Source organism: Chenopodium album, chromosome 6 (genome assembly GCF_948465745.1).
Source record: "Chenopodium album chromosome 6, dcCheAlbu1.1, whole genome shotgun sequence".
Lineage (NCBI taxonomy): Eukaryota > Viridiplantae > Streptophyta > Magnoliopsida > Caryophyllales > Amaranthaceae > Chenopodium > Chenopodium album.
In genome coordinates, this window is record NC_137839.1 from 5,537,728 (window position 1) to 5,554,621 (window position 16,894).

Genomic DNA, 16,894 nt, shown 5'->3' on the forward strand with positions numbered 1-16,894 from the left:
ACATATTTTCGGAAAAAAAAAGTAGAGAGAAAGGCATTTCAAAATTTAGAAACAAATTATCTATAGATTTAGTTTATACCATACTTCGTATATAATACGCAGGGATGACAATGGGGTGGCTCGAATGCGGATGATGGTACCTCTATACTCATACCCTCTTAAAAATCTTATACCCATCCCCGCCTCACCACCCGTGGCGGGTACAAAATCCACATCCATACCTGCCTCGCCGAGTATAAGATAGAATCTATCCTCGCCTCACCACCCACTTGGATATTCATACCCGCCCCAAACCCACTGCCATAGGCGGATCTAGAGGGTGGCGTACCCGGGCCTTGGCCCCCCTATGCCCATATTTTGATACATATAAATAAAAAATCTTGTGTAAAATATATAAGTTTTGTAGTTGGTTTAGTTGGTTAGATACTTGATGTATAGATGTGGGAAGGTTAAGGGTTCAATTCCCCTTGTTTGCACATTTCTTTTAAATAAATTCTGGATTCGCCCTTGCCCACTGCCATGATTTTTTTATTTTTATTTTTATTTTTTTTTAAATTCTGGATTCGCCCTTGCCCACTGCCATGATTTTTTTTATTTTTATTTTTATTTTTTTTTACAAGAAGAAAAAGAGATTTCATTAATAAAATAAAGTCAAACGTCATTTACATATAATTCCAAAGAAATCAAGAATTTCAACACAAGTACACACCTTAAAACTAAATAATACATCGTAGTTTTGATTAGTAATCGCTTTAATAGAAACCTTCATCTGAAGCAATATAATCTGTGAGTTCGTCATGATGCTTTATTGTATCACATTAATGATAATTATATCAAATTATGTTAAAAATTTTGGTAGTCTTATTGTTTGGGCGGATTGGGCCTTAGTGGATATCAAGTTTCAAAAATTCTAAACTATTATAGTAGGATTATGGGGTAGGTATAAGGCGGGTATGGGACAGGACGAAGATGAGACAAGTCTCCCATTTAACTTGATCCACTGCCATCCCTAATAATACGTACAAGTAGTATATGATATTGAGTATATTAGTGTTATATATGGCTTAATAATGATCTCCAAATGCATACTTCTGTATTATTTTTTTTGGCAAAAAAGTAAATTAAGGATGCATCATATATTCATATGCACATGATAATCTATTTAAACTCATAGATTATATTAGATTGTATTTTGTTTTAAAGTGAATGAGTTTGTGTCCAATTTCCTTAATATCTTTTATTCACATTTGGTCTTAAAATTTTTCTTTAATAATTAGAGGCTTCAGTGTAGAAAATGATGGAAGTAAATTTTTTGTTTTAAGGAAAATGTAAACATTGCATTTGAAAATACCAATTTTAGACAAAACACCATCAATCCTTGAGTTCTCACTTAATAGGAAAAGTTGGAAGATTTCAATAATTTCTTTTTAACAAAGATTTCATGTTTCATACCACAGGACTCAAGCCCACAACAAGTATGTAATTATGTAAATAAATAAATAAATAAAAGTACTTCATAAAAAAAAAAAAAACAATAAAAAATAGTTTTTTTTAAAAAAAAAAAAAAACATTTTCCTCATTTCTCTCTCTATAAAATCGGTCTCTCACAAATCTCACATTTCCTCTCCTCTTCTCCTCTTTCAAACCCTCTTCTTCTCTCTCTCTCCTTATCTTCATCACCCCCCCCCCCCAAAAAAAAAGAAAAAAAAAAAATATGGGTGTTGTTCTTCTTCCAGATCTCGGAACAGAGATTTTGATTCCAGTTTGTGGGGTAATTGGAATCGTTTTCTCTTTAGTTCAATGGTACATCGTTTCACAGGTTAAGCTTTCCCCTGATTCTGGGCGTAGTAACAATAATAAGAATGGATACTCTGAGAGTTTGATTGAAGAAGAAGAAGGTCTCAATGACCCTGGCGTTGTTGCAAAATGTGCTGAGATTCAGAGTGCTATTTCTGAAGGTGGACTAATTTCTCATTTTTTGGGGTTTTCGTTTGATTATTTGTTTGGGGTTTTATTTTTAAATATTTGTTTCTGAGTTCATTTTGATTTATTTATTTATTTATTTTTTTTAAATCTCTGGGTTCATTTTGATTTTTGATTTTTTTATTTCTGGGTTTGTTTGATCTAATTTGTGTGATTTGATTTGGATGATTTATGGGTTTGTGTTAATTTTGCTGGATATTTTGTTGTATACATTGATGGAATCGAAATTCTGTGTGTGTTTGTTTTTTTTTTTTTTTTTTTTTTTTTTTTTTTTTTTGGTGGAATGTGTCCAAGATTAATTCATTTTTGGGTCTGTATAATTTTTGTGATTTTAATTTTGTGGGGTTCTTTAACTAGGATTTTTACTTCATAAATTAATTCTATACAAAAAAAAAAAAAAAATCAAATTTGGGAGCTCTATTTATCGGCAATTCTAGATTTTGAGTTTAACTTTTTATTTATTTATCTGGGCTGTGATTTAAATGCTTAGAATTAAAAATGGTAATGGAGAATTTGATGTAAATGCTTATGATTTGAATTATTATTGACCCTTTAAATATATTCTATGTGTTCAAGAAATTAATTTAGGATATTTCTTTGCAATTTATAGTCATTTGGGAATTTTTGCATAATTTTTAGATTTGGTTTGGAATTTTGATACTTAAATATAATTGGACTCTTATAATTGCTGATTGGTGGAGAAAATGGCTTCTCCTTTTATCTGCATTTGAAGAGATTGATTTTATCACATGGAATATGATATTATAGTGTCGGTCAATTGCTGTTAAATTCATTGTTAGCTCACACATTTTCAGCTTGCATTGGCAATTTGGTTGTACATGTGGATTAAGGAAAGAGCGAAAACCTTTCGAATTTGTAACTGTCATTTGGTTGTAGTTTTGGACCAAGAAAAGAGCAGAAAACTTTAGAACTTGTAATTTTTGTTATTTGATTAATTTATTTGTGTAGCTCACGTTGTGTGGTGATAATTTAGATTGGGAATTGTTCAATAAGTTGTGGAATACATGACCTGTGAAATTTAATTTCAATACTATCAACTATGTATATGTTTGTGCCATTCAACCTTTTGAATTTGACTCTTTCTTCCAGATCTGATTGTTTTTATAATTGTTTAAGCTTTGATATTGCGCTTGACTGTGTACTTTCATGTAGGGAACTAGGGAATTGTTCAATAAGCTGTGGTTTAAGTCGGTAGGGTTTAGTAGGATTTATGAAAAGATTCGGAAGTTGTGAGGTTAATGTGCTATATTTGTTTGCTAGTCATGTTGTTGCGATCATGATTATGCTGATTTTGGGTCCGATGCCCACGAATGTGGGGATACTGTGCCGCTATGAGATTTCTATATAGTAAAATTAGCGATATAATTTGTCAAATCCTAGGAGTTCTCAATCTAGATCTGATGTTTAATTATATCTTTAATGTTTTGCACATGGTGTGCAGACTTACAAATCAAGGCTTTTTGTCAATTTCTTTTTAGTTCTAAAATATGCACATTTGCTCCGTATGGCATCTTGTTTGTGCAGTTGGGATTTGTATTTATAGTATAGCTCTGCAAGTGTGAACTGGCATGTTGTCCTTTCAGGACTAATATATTGTGGAACATGCTGCTTGTGATCTTGTTTTAGCGGCATTACTGGGAAATGGGGGACATTAAGGCTTGTATAATGCTCGGATTTGTACTGCTTGTGTGTTTTAGTTATTTGTTTATTCCCCCTTCCCATTTAGGACTTCTTTATTCTTTATTTTTATTCTTCATACTTTAATTTATTTATTTATTTATTTTTCCAAATAGCCTTACTTTTTGATTTTTTTTCTTTTCTTTTCTTTTTGTAATGTTTTGTTTTACATTGATTAAAAGACAGTGTAAATTTTGTTATGGGCCGTTTTATGTCGTGGGCCATGATATTGACTTCAACTGACTGTCTTTGTTTTCTTTAAGCCCATTTGTGTATGTGTGGGTGGGCTTTTGGACAATCTTAAAAACTTATAGTTCCCTTTGTGGGTTACAGTGACTAGTCGGAGAATTGAGCTTCCATGATGCTGCTTTGCTTAATTGATTCCTTCCGTCTCTGATGTTTGAGTTCTAGTTTTTCAGTTTGAAATATCTGTTTCTTCATGTGTAGCTTCTTGCTTAGTCGTATGAGTGTATGACATCAAGCTGCCTCTATTCTTGTTATCAAAGTTTTAAGAGTACTGTTTAGAATTGTGGAATTTTTGATGTCAAGTTTCTGCATGGTATGATACTGTTCCTGTGATGTGATGATACTGTAAAAAGTATTTTATGTAAACAATGTGTTAGCTTCATCAATGCTGCGTGAAAGCAAACTTGACCAAATAACGGAATTGAATAGATTATATAATTTCTTTTGATTTTTGGTGGCTCTTCTGGTTGCACTGTAAAGTGTAAATATTTTGTCATGATTCTAGCTTTACTGTAGACACCATTACCTTATTTCACAATAGGATGTGAAGACACTTTATATGCTGGCTGGATCTTATATTCTAGTTCTAGTTGAGATTTTGGCTGTTAGGTTATGAAAAGAATGCTTGTGTATCTGAAGTTTTTTCTTGATATGTCTTGCGGAATTTAAACTTAGGTAGAGATATAAAACTGTGCATAAACTATCATTTTTCAAATGTGCTGTCAATTCTTTTGTATTTTTTTTAATTGATAAGTTGCTAACATTACATTGTGCATTACTTTTACAGGAGCAACCTCCTTCCTGTACACTATGTATTTTTACGTTGGCATCTTCATGGTTGCTTTTGCTGTGCTGATATTCGTTTTCCTCGGATCTGTGGAGGGTTTCAGTACAAAAAACCAGGAGTGCACCTATGACAAATCCAAGACCTGCAAACCTGCACTTGCCACTGCTGTCTTCAGTACAGTGTCATTTTTGCTTGGTGCTATCACCTCTTTGGCTTCTGGTTTCCTTGGGATGAAGATTGCAACATATGCAAATGCACGAACAACACTAGAGGCCAGAAAGAGTGTTGGTAAAGCTTTTATTGTAGCATTCAGGTCTGGAGCTGTCATGGGCTTCCTGCTTGCAGCAAATGGTCTTTTGGTGCTTTACATTACCATCCTGCTCTTTAAGCTGTACTATGGTGATGACTGGGAAGGTCTTTTTGAGGCTATCACTGGTTACGGTCTTGGAGGATCTTCCATGGCCCTCTTTGGCAGAGTTGGTGGAGGTATTTACACCAAAGCTGCTGATGTTGGTGCTGATCTTGTCGGTAAAATTGAAAGAAACATCCCCGAGGATGACCCTAGGAATCCAGCTGTAAGCCTTCCTCTCACTCTCAGTGAAATGTTTGATATTTATATTCAACTTTAATAGTTGAATGAGTTGTTTGTATATTGTAGCATGGTGACTTACATGGGTGCCTATTTTTCTTTTTAGGTTATTGCTGACAATGTCGGTGATAATGTTGGTGATATTGCTGGTATGGGTTCTGATCTCTTTGGATCCTTTGCTGAGTCATCCTGTGCTGCTCTTGTCGTGGCATCAATTTCCTCATTTGGGATCAATCATGAATTTACTGCAATATTGTACCCACTATTGATCAGCTCTGTTGGTATTGTTATCTGTTTGATCACGACTTTATTTGCAACTGATTTCTTCGAGATCAAGGCTGTTAAGGAGATTGAGCCTGCACTCAAGAAGCAACTAGTCATCTCCACTGGTCTAATGACTGTTGCAGTTGCAGTTATTTCATGGGTTGCCCTTCCTTCTTCATTTACCATTTTTGATTTTGGAACTCAGAGGGAGGTGAAGAACTGGTAAGCGACTTCTCCTACCCTTAGCCTATTTCTTGTATTATAAGCTTCTTTAAATATCAAAACTTTGCTGTATTTTTTATGAGTAGTAGTATGTTTACTTGATTTGATTTTCCACATGATGCAAGTATTCATATCGTTTCTTTGGGCTAATTGCTTCTCTTTCAATGTGTAGGCAATTGTTCTTATGTGTTGCTGTTGGTTTGTGGGCTGGTCTCATCATTGGATTTGTAACTGAATACTATACTAGCAATGCATACAGGTATCTCTCATGATAACTACCATCTCTACTAATCTACTTGCTCTTTGTTTTTGGCTAAACTCTGACTGTCATCTACAATTGTAGCCCTGTGCAAGATGTTGCTGATTCATGCCGAACTGGAGCTGCCACAAATGTTATTTTTGGCCTGGCTTTGGGTTACAAATCAGTCATTATCCCCATATTTGCCATTGCTGTCAGTATATTTGTTAGTTTTAGCTTTGCAGCTATGTATGGAATTGCTGTGGCTGCCCTTGGTATGCTGAGCACCATTGCCACTGGATTAGCTATCGATGCATATGGCCCCATCAGTGACAATGCTGGAGGTATTGCTGAGATGGCTGGTATGAGCCACAGCATCCGTGAGAGAACCGACGCTCTTGATGCTGCTGGAAACACAACTGCTGCTATTGGAAAGGTATTGCAATTCTTATTTCTTGGTGTATAATTCTTCTGGATAACCAATAGGTGGCTGATCAAATATGGGGTTGGCCCCAAGACTTAGCTTACATATAATGTCTGGTGGCTATGCTAATAAGCTAGTTTACACCTCTGATCAGCTTTGAGGTTTTTTATTGGTTAACACCTGCCTATGTAAGCATGTCAAAAAATAATCTTCTCTTACCAATTTGCTGTGGTACTTTTCAGGGTTTTGCCATTGGTTCTGCAGCTCTTGTTTCTCTAGCCCTTTTTGGTGCTTTTGTGAGCCGTGCTGCTATCTCAACTGTTGATGTCTTGACCCCAAAAGTCTTCATTGGCCTTCTTGTGGGAGCCATGCTTCCGTACTGGTTCTCTGCCATGACCATGAAGAGTGTGGGAAGTGCAGCTTTGAAGATGGTTGAAGAGGTCCGTAGGCAATTTAATGAAATCCCTGGCTTGATGGAAGGTACTACCAAGCCTGACTACGCTAACTGTGTCAAGATCTCCACTGATGCTTCCATCAAGGAGATGATCCCCCCTGGTGCTCTAGTCATGCTGACACCATTGATTGTTGGAACCCTCTTCGGTGTTGAAACTCTTTCTGGTGTTCTTGCTGGGTCTCTCGTGTCTGGTGTACAGGTAAGAATAAGTCCTTTTCTTCGACTGTGCTGTCTATTAAAATTGAGTTATATTGAATATGTGTAAATTGTTTTTTTTTTGGGTGCGGGGGGAGGAGGGGGAGGGGGGGGGGGGTGGTATAGGAGAGAGACGCAAACCTTCCTATTACCGCATGTTTTATAGGGAGTCTAAAATTCCAATTGCTGGATTTTAAATTCCTGTGTACATTTTTCTACAGTTTTGTCTAGTTGATTAGTTATTAAGATGAGAATTGGGATTTTCTTCTGCACCTAAATCAAATCCCCGTGCTAGAATCAACATGCATCTGTATTGAGAATTTTCCTTGTGTATAGTAATTTGTTGTTTAGTTATTAAGATTAAAATCCTTTATTTGCACTACAGATCGCTATTTCTGCATCCAACACTGGTGGTGCTTGGGACAATGCCAAGAAATACATTGAGGTAAGCAATTGACGCCCCATGATTCTACCTTCCACTTTGTGTTGCCTTAGCTCTATGCTGAAAAAACTAGTAAATTCTTTTACAATAGTGTGTCTTGTGTTAACAGAAACAACTCTATGAAATGAGGTCATTGTATTAATTCTGTTACAATAACTTGTTGCAGGCTGGTGCTTCTGAGCATGCAGTGTCTCTCGGCCCTAAGGGATCGGACGCACACAAGGCAGCTGTGATCGGTGACACCATTGGTGACCCTCTTAAGGATACATCTGGACCATCACTCAACATTCTGATCAAGCTGATGGCTGTTGAGTCACTAGTGTTTGCCCCCTTCTTTGCTACCCACGGTGGCTTGCTCTTCAAGATCTTCTAAAGATGATCAAGGAATGCAGGCAACGAAGGGAGGAGTTCGCGGTGATTTCTCCCCATTTTGTCGCCTACAAATTTGGTAGTTTTTAATTTTATCGCACAATTTTTGAACGTCGTTAGAAGGCAAGGCTGAGGGGCTAAACTCCTACTTCACTTTGTATTGAGGGGGGTAGGAGGTTGACGATGATGATAATTTGGGTCAGTCTTGGTTAAATAGAATTATATGGTCAACAATATTCTTTTCTTTTTTCTTTTTATGTACCAACGGGATTGTAGTAATCATTTTGCAAACTTTTTTAGGGCAAAATCTGGTTTCAATTTTAGTTTGCAGTCGTCTTTTTCCCCCTGAGAAAGTGTATGTGTTCATCTTTTTTCGCCGGAGAGATTCTGTTGTTGAGCATTGTTGTGAACACATATATATATCTAAACAGATTGTTGTCATCCATATATATCTTGCAATGATGCGCTTCATAGCGAGGAAAATTGTCAAAGATAATACTTGTTCTCCGTACGAAATTGGGCCTGCAGTTTAAACAAGATAATCTTTTAGTTGTCTCAGGATGAAGGCTTTTCGCTTTAAATAGGTTAAAGTCCATGTAGCTTGGTAACCAACCAATGAATAAAGTAAATTAACCTAACTGATATTAAAGCTAAACCAATTAATACTAAACCTACCCATTTAAGAACTACCATAATTTCCCGAAATCAATCCATAGCAAATAGCACCCAAAATTTCGAAAGCAAATCACTATTTACATTATAGAAACCTTGAAAAATGCACCGTACTAATAGCCTTTATTTTTTAGACAATTAAAAGATTATCTTGTTTTAACGGATGGACTTTAACCTATTTACAGCGAATAGCCTACGCCTCCCGATTTTAATCAAACCATAGCAGATTAACAATTTCATTGGTTGTTTGTAACAGAACAAATTAATTTGCTATAAACTAATTTTAGATTATATTTGAAGAAATTTAAGCATTGAGAGAAATCAAAAAGAGAGTTTATAGAAACTGCTTGAAAATCGAGAATTTTAATATGGAAAAAGAAGGGAAATGAAAGTACATGACAAGAGAATAGAAAATGCGTGGTCGAAACCTACACCTCCCGAGTAAAGTATAGGTAAAAAAAGAATTTGACAAAATTATATCCATTTTCTCTTTCCTTGATTGATATAGGCCATATAGCGGTATGTGACTCTTTATCCCCACAACCAATGAACCAACTATGTAGAGAAATAAAGAAGTTGGAGAAGAATCACGTAAATATGACTCAAAACCCTTAATTCAAAAGTCCATAATTCTCACATTTAACCACCAATAAACAATCGTAAATTTCAAAATCACTTAGGGTGTGTTCACTTCAACTTAATTTTAGCTTAGTTCAGCTTCTAATTTTCCTCTCTCATAAAATATTCATTTCAGCTCAGTATATCTCCAATCAGTTCAGTTCAGCTCCAATCAATTCAGTTCAGCTAATTTTAGTAAATGTGAACAGACCCTTAATATAATATACCGAAAAAAAAGAGTTGAATCTGGTTTTAATATGAGGATGCAAATGGTTAACATTACCCTTAATCTTTCTTGGTATATTTTATTATTGGACTACCCTATAAAGACTCGTCCTATTTATGTATTGGACACTTGACCCATTCATAGCTGCAGCGGGTTAGGGTTTTTTTAATGGGGCTTTAACCCATTTAAAAGCTCAGCTCTAATTGCGATTACCAAAACAAAAAACTAAAAAAAATACCAAGTTAATAAAAAAATCGGATTACCTCCTCTTTCTCTCCCTCTCCATTGAAGCGCACTCATCGTTCTCCATTGAAGCGCCTTCTGATACTCCTATCCTCCATTAAAGAAGCTTCAGAGGTAATTTAATTTGCTGTTTCTATTTCTAATCTTTATCTCAATTTCACAATCTTGGTTTTAATTTAATTTTATTAAATTTAATTGTCAGTGTAGTAAGTTTAGGGTTCCAAAATTATTACTAAGATTAGATGAAAGATCATAACTATCGATTGTGTTTCTTTTAATTTCATAATCCCTGATAATTCAATCAATTTTAATGTTATAATTGAACTGTATTTGATAATTTGTTTGATTTCGCATTTCATACGATGTTCGATTTAGGATATTTTTCATATCCGTGTTATGCAGTGTAATATTTATGTTGTGAGTTGAAGGTCGCGAGTTAGCCCGATACTATGGGTTCGTACAAGGAGTCGGACCCCTCGTTGGGGTTCCTAACAAAGAAGGAAACGGAAGTTAAGCTTCCTCGATCCACCCGAGTCAAGAACAAGACTCCTGCTCCTGTTCAGATCACTGCTGAGCAAATTCTGCGTGAAGCTCGTGAAAGGCAAGAATCTGAAATCCGTCCACCCAAGCAGAAGATTACTGATTCGACCGAGCTTGCAGATTATCGTCTTAGGAAGCGAAAGGAGTTTGAGGATTTAATCCGGAGGGTGCGGTGGAATGTTAGTGTGTGGGTTAAGTATGCTAAATGGGAGGAGTCACAGAAGGATTTTAAACGTGCTCGCTCGGTTTGGGAGCGTGCTTTGGAGGTTGATTATAGGAATCATACATTGTGGTTGAAGTATGCGGATATGGAGATGAAGAATAAGTTTATAAATCATGCTCGGAATGTGTGGGATCGTGCTGTGTCTTTGCTCCCGAGAGTGGATCAACTGTGGTATAAGTATATCCATATGGAGGAGATGCTTGGGAATGTGGCTGGTGCTAGGCAGGTGTTTGAGAGATGGATGATGTGGCAGCCTGATCAGCAAGGATGGCGCTCCTACATTAAGTTTGAGTTGCGTTACAATGAGATTGATCGTGCTAGGGGTATTTATGAGAAGTTTTTGCAGTGTCATCCAAAGGTTGATGCGTGGATACGTTATGCTAAGTTTGAAATGAAAAATGGGGAAATTGCTCGAGCTAGGAATGTCTATGAGAGAGCGGTTGACAAGTTGGCAGATGATGAAGAAGCAGAGGTGCTGTTTGTGGCTTTTGCGGAGTTTGAAGAAAGGTGCAAGGAGACGGAACGTGCTAGATGTATTTATAAATTTGCACTCGACCATATACCTAAGGGACGAGCAGAGGAGGTGTATAAGAAGTTTGTTGCATTTGAGAAGCAGTATGGAGATAAGGGAGGTATTGATGATGCAATTGTGGGAAAAAAGAGATTTCAATATGAAGATGAAGTTAGAAAGAGTTCTTTTAATTATGACACTTGGTTTGATTACATTCGGTTGGAGGAAAGTGTAGGTGTCACAGATAGAGTCAGAGAAGTTTATGAGAGGGCTATAGCCAATGTTCCTCCAGCTGAGGAAAAACGCTATTGGCAGCGTTACATTTACCTATGGTAGGTATTGATAATAAAATTCTGCAGTTTATCTGTTTTTGTTTGAGTAGTGGATACTGAGCAGCTTCTGTTTAATTTCTAGGATCAATTATGCTTTATATGAAGAACTTGATGCACAAGATATGGAGCGAACAAGAGAAGTATACAGGTAATATTTTAGACTACTACATTGACACTAATGTCTTTCACCTTCTGTTGCGAGAGTCACATGCACTTTTCATATATGTATATGAATGAAAGTTATCTGTCAGGACATACTAGTGTAATAATGCTTAGGCTGAAGATGCCATCTTCTCTCTTTGACGAAGAAGAATTGACCCACATATGTGCTTAGATGAAGATGTGTTGGCAGTATGTAGATATGTAAGAATAGTGTAGGATGCTTGTCTAGTCTTATAATATTTTGCTTCTTATAGCTTTGAGTTTTTATCTTTTTTCGGTGCTAGATATTGGCATTCTTGTTTAATACCTTCTGTGGAGGAATAAATTAGCTCTTAAACTGTAGGTATCAGGCTTCATCTTGGGGTGTAAAATGTCTTTCACGACATCCGTTCATCTAGAGACTATGTATAGATTCCTAGTGCCCACTGGCTACCTGATGCTATTGTAATGCCAGTGCGCCTCAAACTCTGATCTAGATGGTAAAAATGGACGTGGTAATGTCATAAGAGTTTTAGGGGAATGGAAAATAATAATGTTTATAAAACTCATTTTCCCCGAAGGATGACTGCTAGCCTTTAAAATAAAAACAAAACACACCTTTATAACCGACCCTACTCTACAAAGTGCAAAAGCAGCACAGTACAAGAACACTTCCCTGTAGACTGTAGTCCAGGGGAAACGATCGAAAAGGGAAGTAACTTAACCTGGAACTGAAGCTGATTAGGTAAAAGCTCAGAAAAGACATATGAAACCTGAAAAAGAAGAAGATACTTACATCCAATTGCTCAATCATCATCACATTCAGGCACTAGTTTGACTAATTTTGCAATTTGATGCTTTGTAAATTTCTCTAGCATTTAGTATGCAATTTGATGCTTTGTAAATTTCTCTAGCATTTAGTAAATAAATATCCCAATCCTCTCCTGCCAGGTTTCACAGATTGTAGTAATCAGTTCAACTTGGAAATTGTTTCCTTTTTTAACCCCAGCATAGCAGCATATATAATGTAAGACCAGGAAGAGGATTGAAACATCTGAAAAATTATTGGCCAATATCTAACTGTGGAGGAAAATTGTTTTTAACTCAACACCCTCCAAATTTGGTCTCTAAAACACACTATTCCGGATATATTTGGTTTCCTTTTTTTTTTTTTTTTTTTCATTTAGTTTTGTGTCTTGTGGGTACTAACTGTTGCCCTTGCTTCATTCAGGGAGTGCCTTAAGTTGATTCCTCACGACAAATTCTCCTTTGCAAAGATTTGGCTTTTGGCAGCTCAGTTTGAGTTACGACAATTGAATCTCAATGGAGCTCGCCAGATATTGGGCAATGCCATTGGGAGGGCGCCAAAGGATAAGGTAGCATCATGTGTGGAACTTCATTTACATAGCTGTCAAATATATATGTTCATGCTATAACAATTGTGTTTTTCCCTGACAGATTTTCAAAAAATACATCGAAATAGAGTTGCAATTGGGAAACATAGATAGGTGTCGGAAGCTATATGAAAAATATTTGGAGTGGTCACCAGAGAATTGCTATGCATGGACCAAGTATGCTGAGTTGGAGCGTTCTTTGTGCGAAATAGAAAGAGCTAGGGCTATCTATGAGCTTGCCATAGCTCAACCTGCATTGGATATGCCGGAACTGTTGTGGAAGGTAATTAACTATGACCTTCCTTTTGGATGTTGTTTGCTTTTATCATTGGGGAAAAAAGTGCTTGTAAATTCCTAGTTAAAGTTTATGTGATGGATAAAGTGGTCTATCTTTGCAATTGCTATAAAGCCGCTTCCTTGTATCTGAGATTCCTCCTTTGATACTTTGATAGCCTGTGGACTCTTTTGGCCTGGTCTCATTTTTTCAGTCTCTGTATAATAAAATTGGTTCTTTTAAAATTGGTTCTTTTATCCAAAAAGATACTGATAGGATTAGATGCGATCTCTCTGGTAGTTTCTTACTGTTTCAATCCAATTTCTGATATGCCCTAAGTAGTTATGTTTGTTTGGTCTCTACTTATCTATAAGTATTTGATTAATGTGTCTTTTATCTTGTTTTTGCATAGTTGATGTGTAGGTTTGCATTCAGATCATTTGAGCTATATTTTTGGTCTTTAAGAAAAAATTAACCTCCTTATGAGTCTTGATGTGTTAATTGGATCATGTTGGACGTTCTGACTTCTGAGGCATGCATATCTTTGTTTATAAAAACCCTTTGGCTTTATGACAGGAAAACATATCTCAATTTATATTAACACTTTGGCTTTTGACAGGCATACATTGATTTTGAGATAGCAGAGGGCGAATTTGAAAATACAAGAGCTTTATATGAGAGATTGCTTGACAGAACAAAGCATTTGAAGGTGTGGATCAGCTATGCCAAGTTTGAAGCTTCTGCTGCAGAGGAAAATGGTGGCTCAGACGTGCCAGAGGATGAGCCCCAAGAACTTCAACTTGAAAAGAAGAGATTGTGTGTACAACGTGCTAGACGTAAGCATCTTGTCCACTTAATGTTGGAATTCTTTACTGAGTTTTCAAGAAGATACTATACCTGACACATTAGAAATATACCAGTTAGGCCCTGTTCTCTTCACCTTAAAATAATAATATTAAGTAAAAATAATTTCAGTTCAGTAAAAATAATTTCAGTTCAGTAAAAATAAGTTCAGTTCAGTAAAATTCAGTTTTCTTAAAGAAGAATTATAATAGAATATCAGTAAAAATAATTTAAGTTCAGTAAAAATAATTTAAGTTCAGTAAAAATAATTTAAGTTCAGTAAAAATAATTTCAGTTCAGTAAAATTAAGTTCAGTTCAGTAAAAATAATTTCAGTTCAGCAAAATTAAGGTGAATCAAACAGGGCCTTATATGTGTGTGATTTTCCTAACCAGTATCTAAATATTGTCTGTTTGTTATCGTTGCAACTTTTTTGTGTTTTCAGTTTTATTCAAAAATTAAAAATTAGTTAAAGCCTGAGAAAGCATTTTTTTTTTTGTTTATTTATATTATTGTCAGTTATCAAAATAAGTGATTCGTACAAGGATGACTAATATTTAGTTAATTATATTACCATTTCATATGATTCTAAAATCTCACGTCCAAAAACATGAAAGTGGCAGTGACCCCAAAGTGGATGCCTCCATTTTATGTCTTCTCTGAGTATTGATCTCTCTCTTTAGGTGTCAATTGATTTTGTAGCCACTAATTTAGTGTTAAGTGAATGGACTTTTCTTGTTTTAATTTTTATTTTACAATCTTCTTGTAATGCTGAGATATAAGTGGTATGCTCAGTGAATTTCATCTTTACCTGTCATATTGGAGCCTTATTAGAGGTATTTTGGGGTATTTTTTTTGGTGTGAGACACTAGGATAATCTTAGGCAATGGTAATGATTAGTTTTATCTTCACATTGCGTCCCATCATGAACTTTGGGGTCTATGTTATGATATGCTGCAAATTCAACTTTGTACTTTATATTTCTGCAACTGCATTACAACAAATGCTTAACTGCGAAACCCCTTTTTTTCATCAAAAGATTCTGCTTTTGTAGCCTTGTACAGCTGAGCTGAAATTCTTAACTTATTTGTTTCATTCTTCAGGGGTATTTGAAAAAGCTCTAAATCATTTTAGAGTTTCCGCTCCTGAGCTGAAAGAGGAGAGAGCTATGCTCTTGGATGAGTGGCTGAAGATGGAGAAAGATTTCGGCGAGCTTGGCGATGTTGGTTCAGTTCAAGCTAAAATGCCGAAGAAACTCAAGAGGCGACGACCTCTAATGACAGAGGATGGTCCAGCCGGGTATGTGAAAGTCTATTGCCATCACTTGTTTGCATTTCATTTGTGTTATATTTTGAAATCAGGTTGACCCCTTTGGTCTGATTCAGGGCATGTGAAATTCATTGTATCTAGTTTTGTCCACATTTTGTTCATGTGTTATTTTGAAATTGTATCTCCTGGTGTGACATGATCTCACACTCTTAAAATCTAACAGATTCGAGGAGTACTTCGACTATATGTTCCCCGAAGAGACACAAACTACCAATTTGAAGATCTTGGAGGCAGCATACAAATGGAAGAAGAAGCAAAAAACTGGAGCTAACGAGTGATTATGAGTACCTGCTTTAAACCTTTTTTTTTCCCCAGTAAATCAGTTACTTTGTACTCAGTTTTGTAGTATCTCTGTACGTGTAGATGTAAAAAAATTTCAATGGCAAATTATTCTTCAATGTAGAATTGTTTGTAAGTGTTGTATACTTCAATACTTGTATGATATTTCCCTTGAGAAAGTTATTGTTAAAATTGAAATTTGCATCTTTATACGAGTAGTATTATGATACCATGGTTCGACAATTTCTCTAAAATGTTGATACTTGATAAGCTATTCTTGGTAAGCCGACCACTTTCTTTTCTCAGGATAACATTTGGATCAATATCAAATCACCTGACCCAAAAACGAGTTACGAACAAAGTTTTGATCTTTAAACTTGGTTATATTCGAAACGGGAATAGCTTAGAACATTACATTTTGAGTAAGATAATTAGATTATGAGAACCTTCGTATTATTGTGAGAGTGAAGGATAGCTCAGGTGATCAAAACTTCCTTTCCGGTTTCAGGAGATCTTGAATCGATTGTCATCATCCGTCCTTGTGGCTCTTTATACACCTTCCTATTATTGTAAATAACTTTTGCTATTATTATTCATTGAATTTATCCTTACATATATTATATAATTGAGCAACTTTGAGAATTACTTATATAATTAGAAATTACAAATTCTTAAATGGACCTGGTTCACACTAATTTATTGTGGACCACTAACATCAGGAAAATCATGGTTGTTTTATTAGTTAAAAAAAAGAGTCACTATAATAGAAAAAAGGTCTCTATGTTGAAATTAAAGTCATTTTGGTAATATATATAGGCTATAAGAGGTTAATTTTTTTAATAAAATATTTTATATACCGGTTAACATGAATAATAAAAGTCACTATGTTAAAATTAGGGTCATAAAGTTATACTTTAAATTCACAATAATATTAAACGTTATACTCCGTACTAGTTTTTACTAAAGATTACTATGTTAAAAATAGGGTTACTATGTAAAAATTAAAGGTTACTATGTTCAATATAATGTCAGTTGCGTGTGTATAAACCTCGGGTCCAGGTCCACGCAAATCTTTTTGATTAGAAATTGGGGTAATTTTTATATAGTAAACTTAGTGGTCCATGCTATTGAGGACAACAAAGATTAAAAAGCACATGGCTGTTGCTAGATTTGATTCGGACAATCCGTATATTCATTTGGCACAATCATGACAAGACTAAACATAACTAGTTATTCTAGCCATTAACTATACAAGATACAAGCCGAGAGGCCCAAGAGACACACGCAGTGAGTGTGCAACCATAACTAATGAAAAGTTTTATTTTGCTTATAACTAACTAATATGCCAACTATTAAGAA

The 16,894-nt window shown here is 35.5% G+C and overlaps 2 protein-coding genes across 4 annotated transcripts; both read left to right on the forward strand.

The window, feature by feature from the left end:
- The first annotated feature begins 1,669 nt into the window (after positions 1-1,669).
- On the forward strand, positions 1,670-8,356 carry LOC145635705 (pyrophosphate-energized vacuolar membrane proton pump-like). The gene is made up of 8 exons (XM_081687036.1): positions 1,670-1,958; positions 4,715-5,289; positions 5,410-5,789; positions 5,962-6,048; positions 6,133-6,463; positions 6,694-7,104; positions 7,486-7,545; positions 7,709-8,356. The coding sequence occupies exons 1-8, from the start codon at positions 1,715-1,717 to the stop codon at positions 7,913-7,915; spliced, it is 2,295 nt and encodes a 764-aa protein (XP_081543162.1). The 5' UTR covers positions 1,670-1,714; the 3' UTR covers positions 7,916-8,356.
- A 1,271-nt stretch (positions 8,357-9,627) lies between these two features.
- LOC145635706 (uncharacterized) lies at positions 9,628-15,750 on the forward strand. Of its 3 annotated transcripts, none has more exons than XM_081687037.1 (8): positions 9,628-9,784; positions 10,073-11,276; positions 11,359-11,424; positions 12,649-12,793; positions 12,876-13,094; positions 13,705-13,921; positions 15,031-15,226; positions 15,420-15,750. In XM_081687037.1, exons 2-8 carry the CDS (start codon positions 10,120-10,122, stop codon positions 15,532-15,534), a joined length of 2,115 nt encoding a protein of 704 aa, XP_081543163.1. In that variant the 5' UTR covers positions 9,628-9,784; positions 10,073-10,119; the 3' UTR covers positions 15,535-15,750. The 3 variants fall into 3 exon arrangements, with proteins under 3 accessions (XP_081543163.1, XP_081543165.1, XP_081543164.1); XM_081687039.1 differs by having other exon boundaries at positions 9,638-9,784; positions 10,099-11,276; XM_081687038.1 differs by having other exon boundaries at positions 9,655-9,784; positions 10,046-11,276.
- The last annotated feature ends 1,144 nt before the right edge of the window (positions 15,751-16,894 follow it).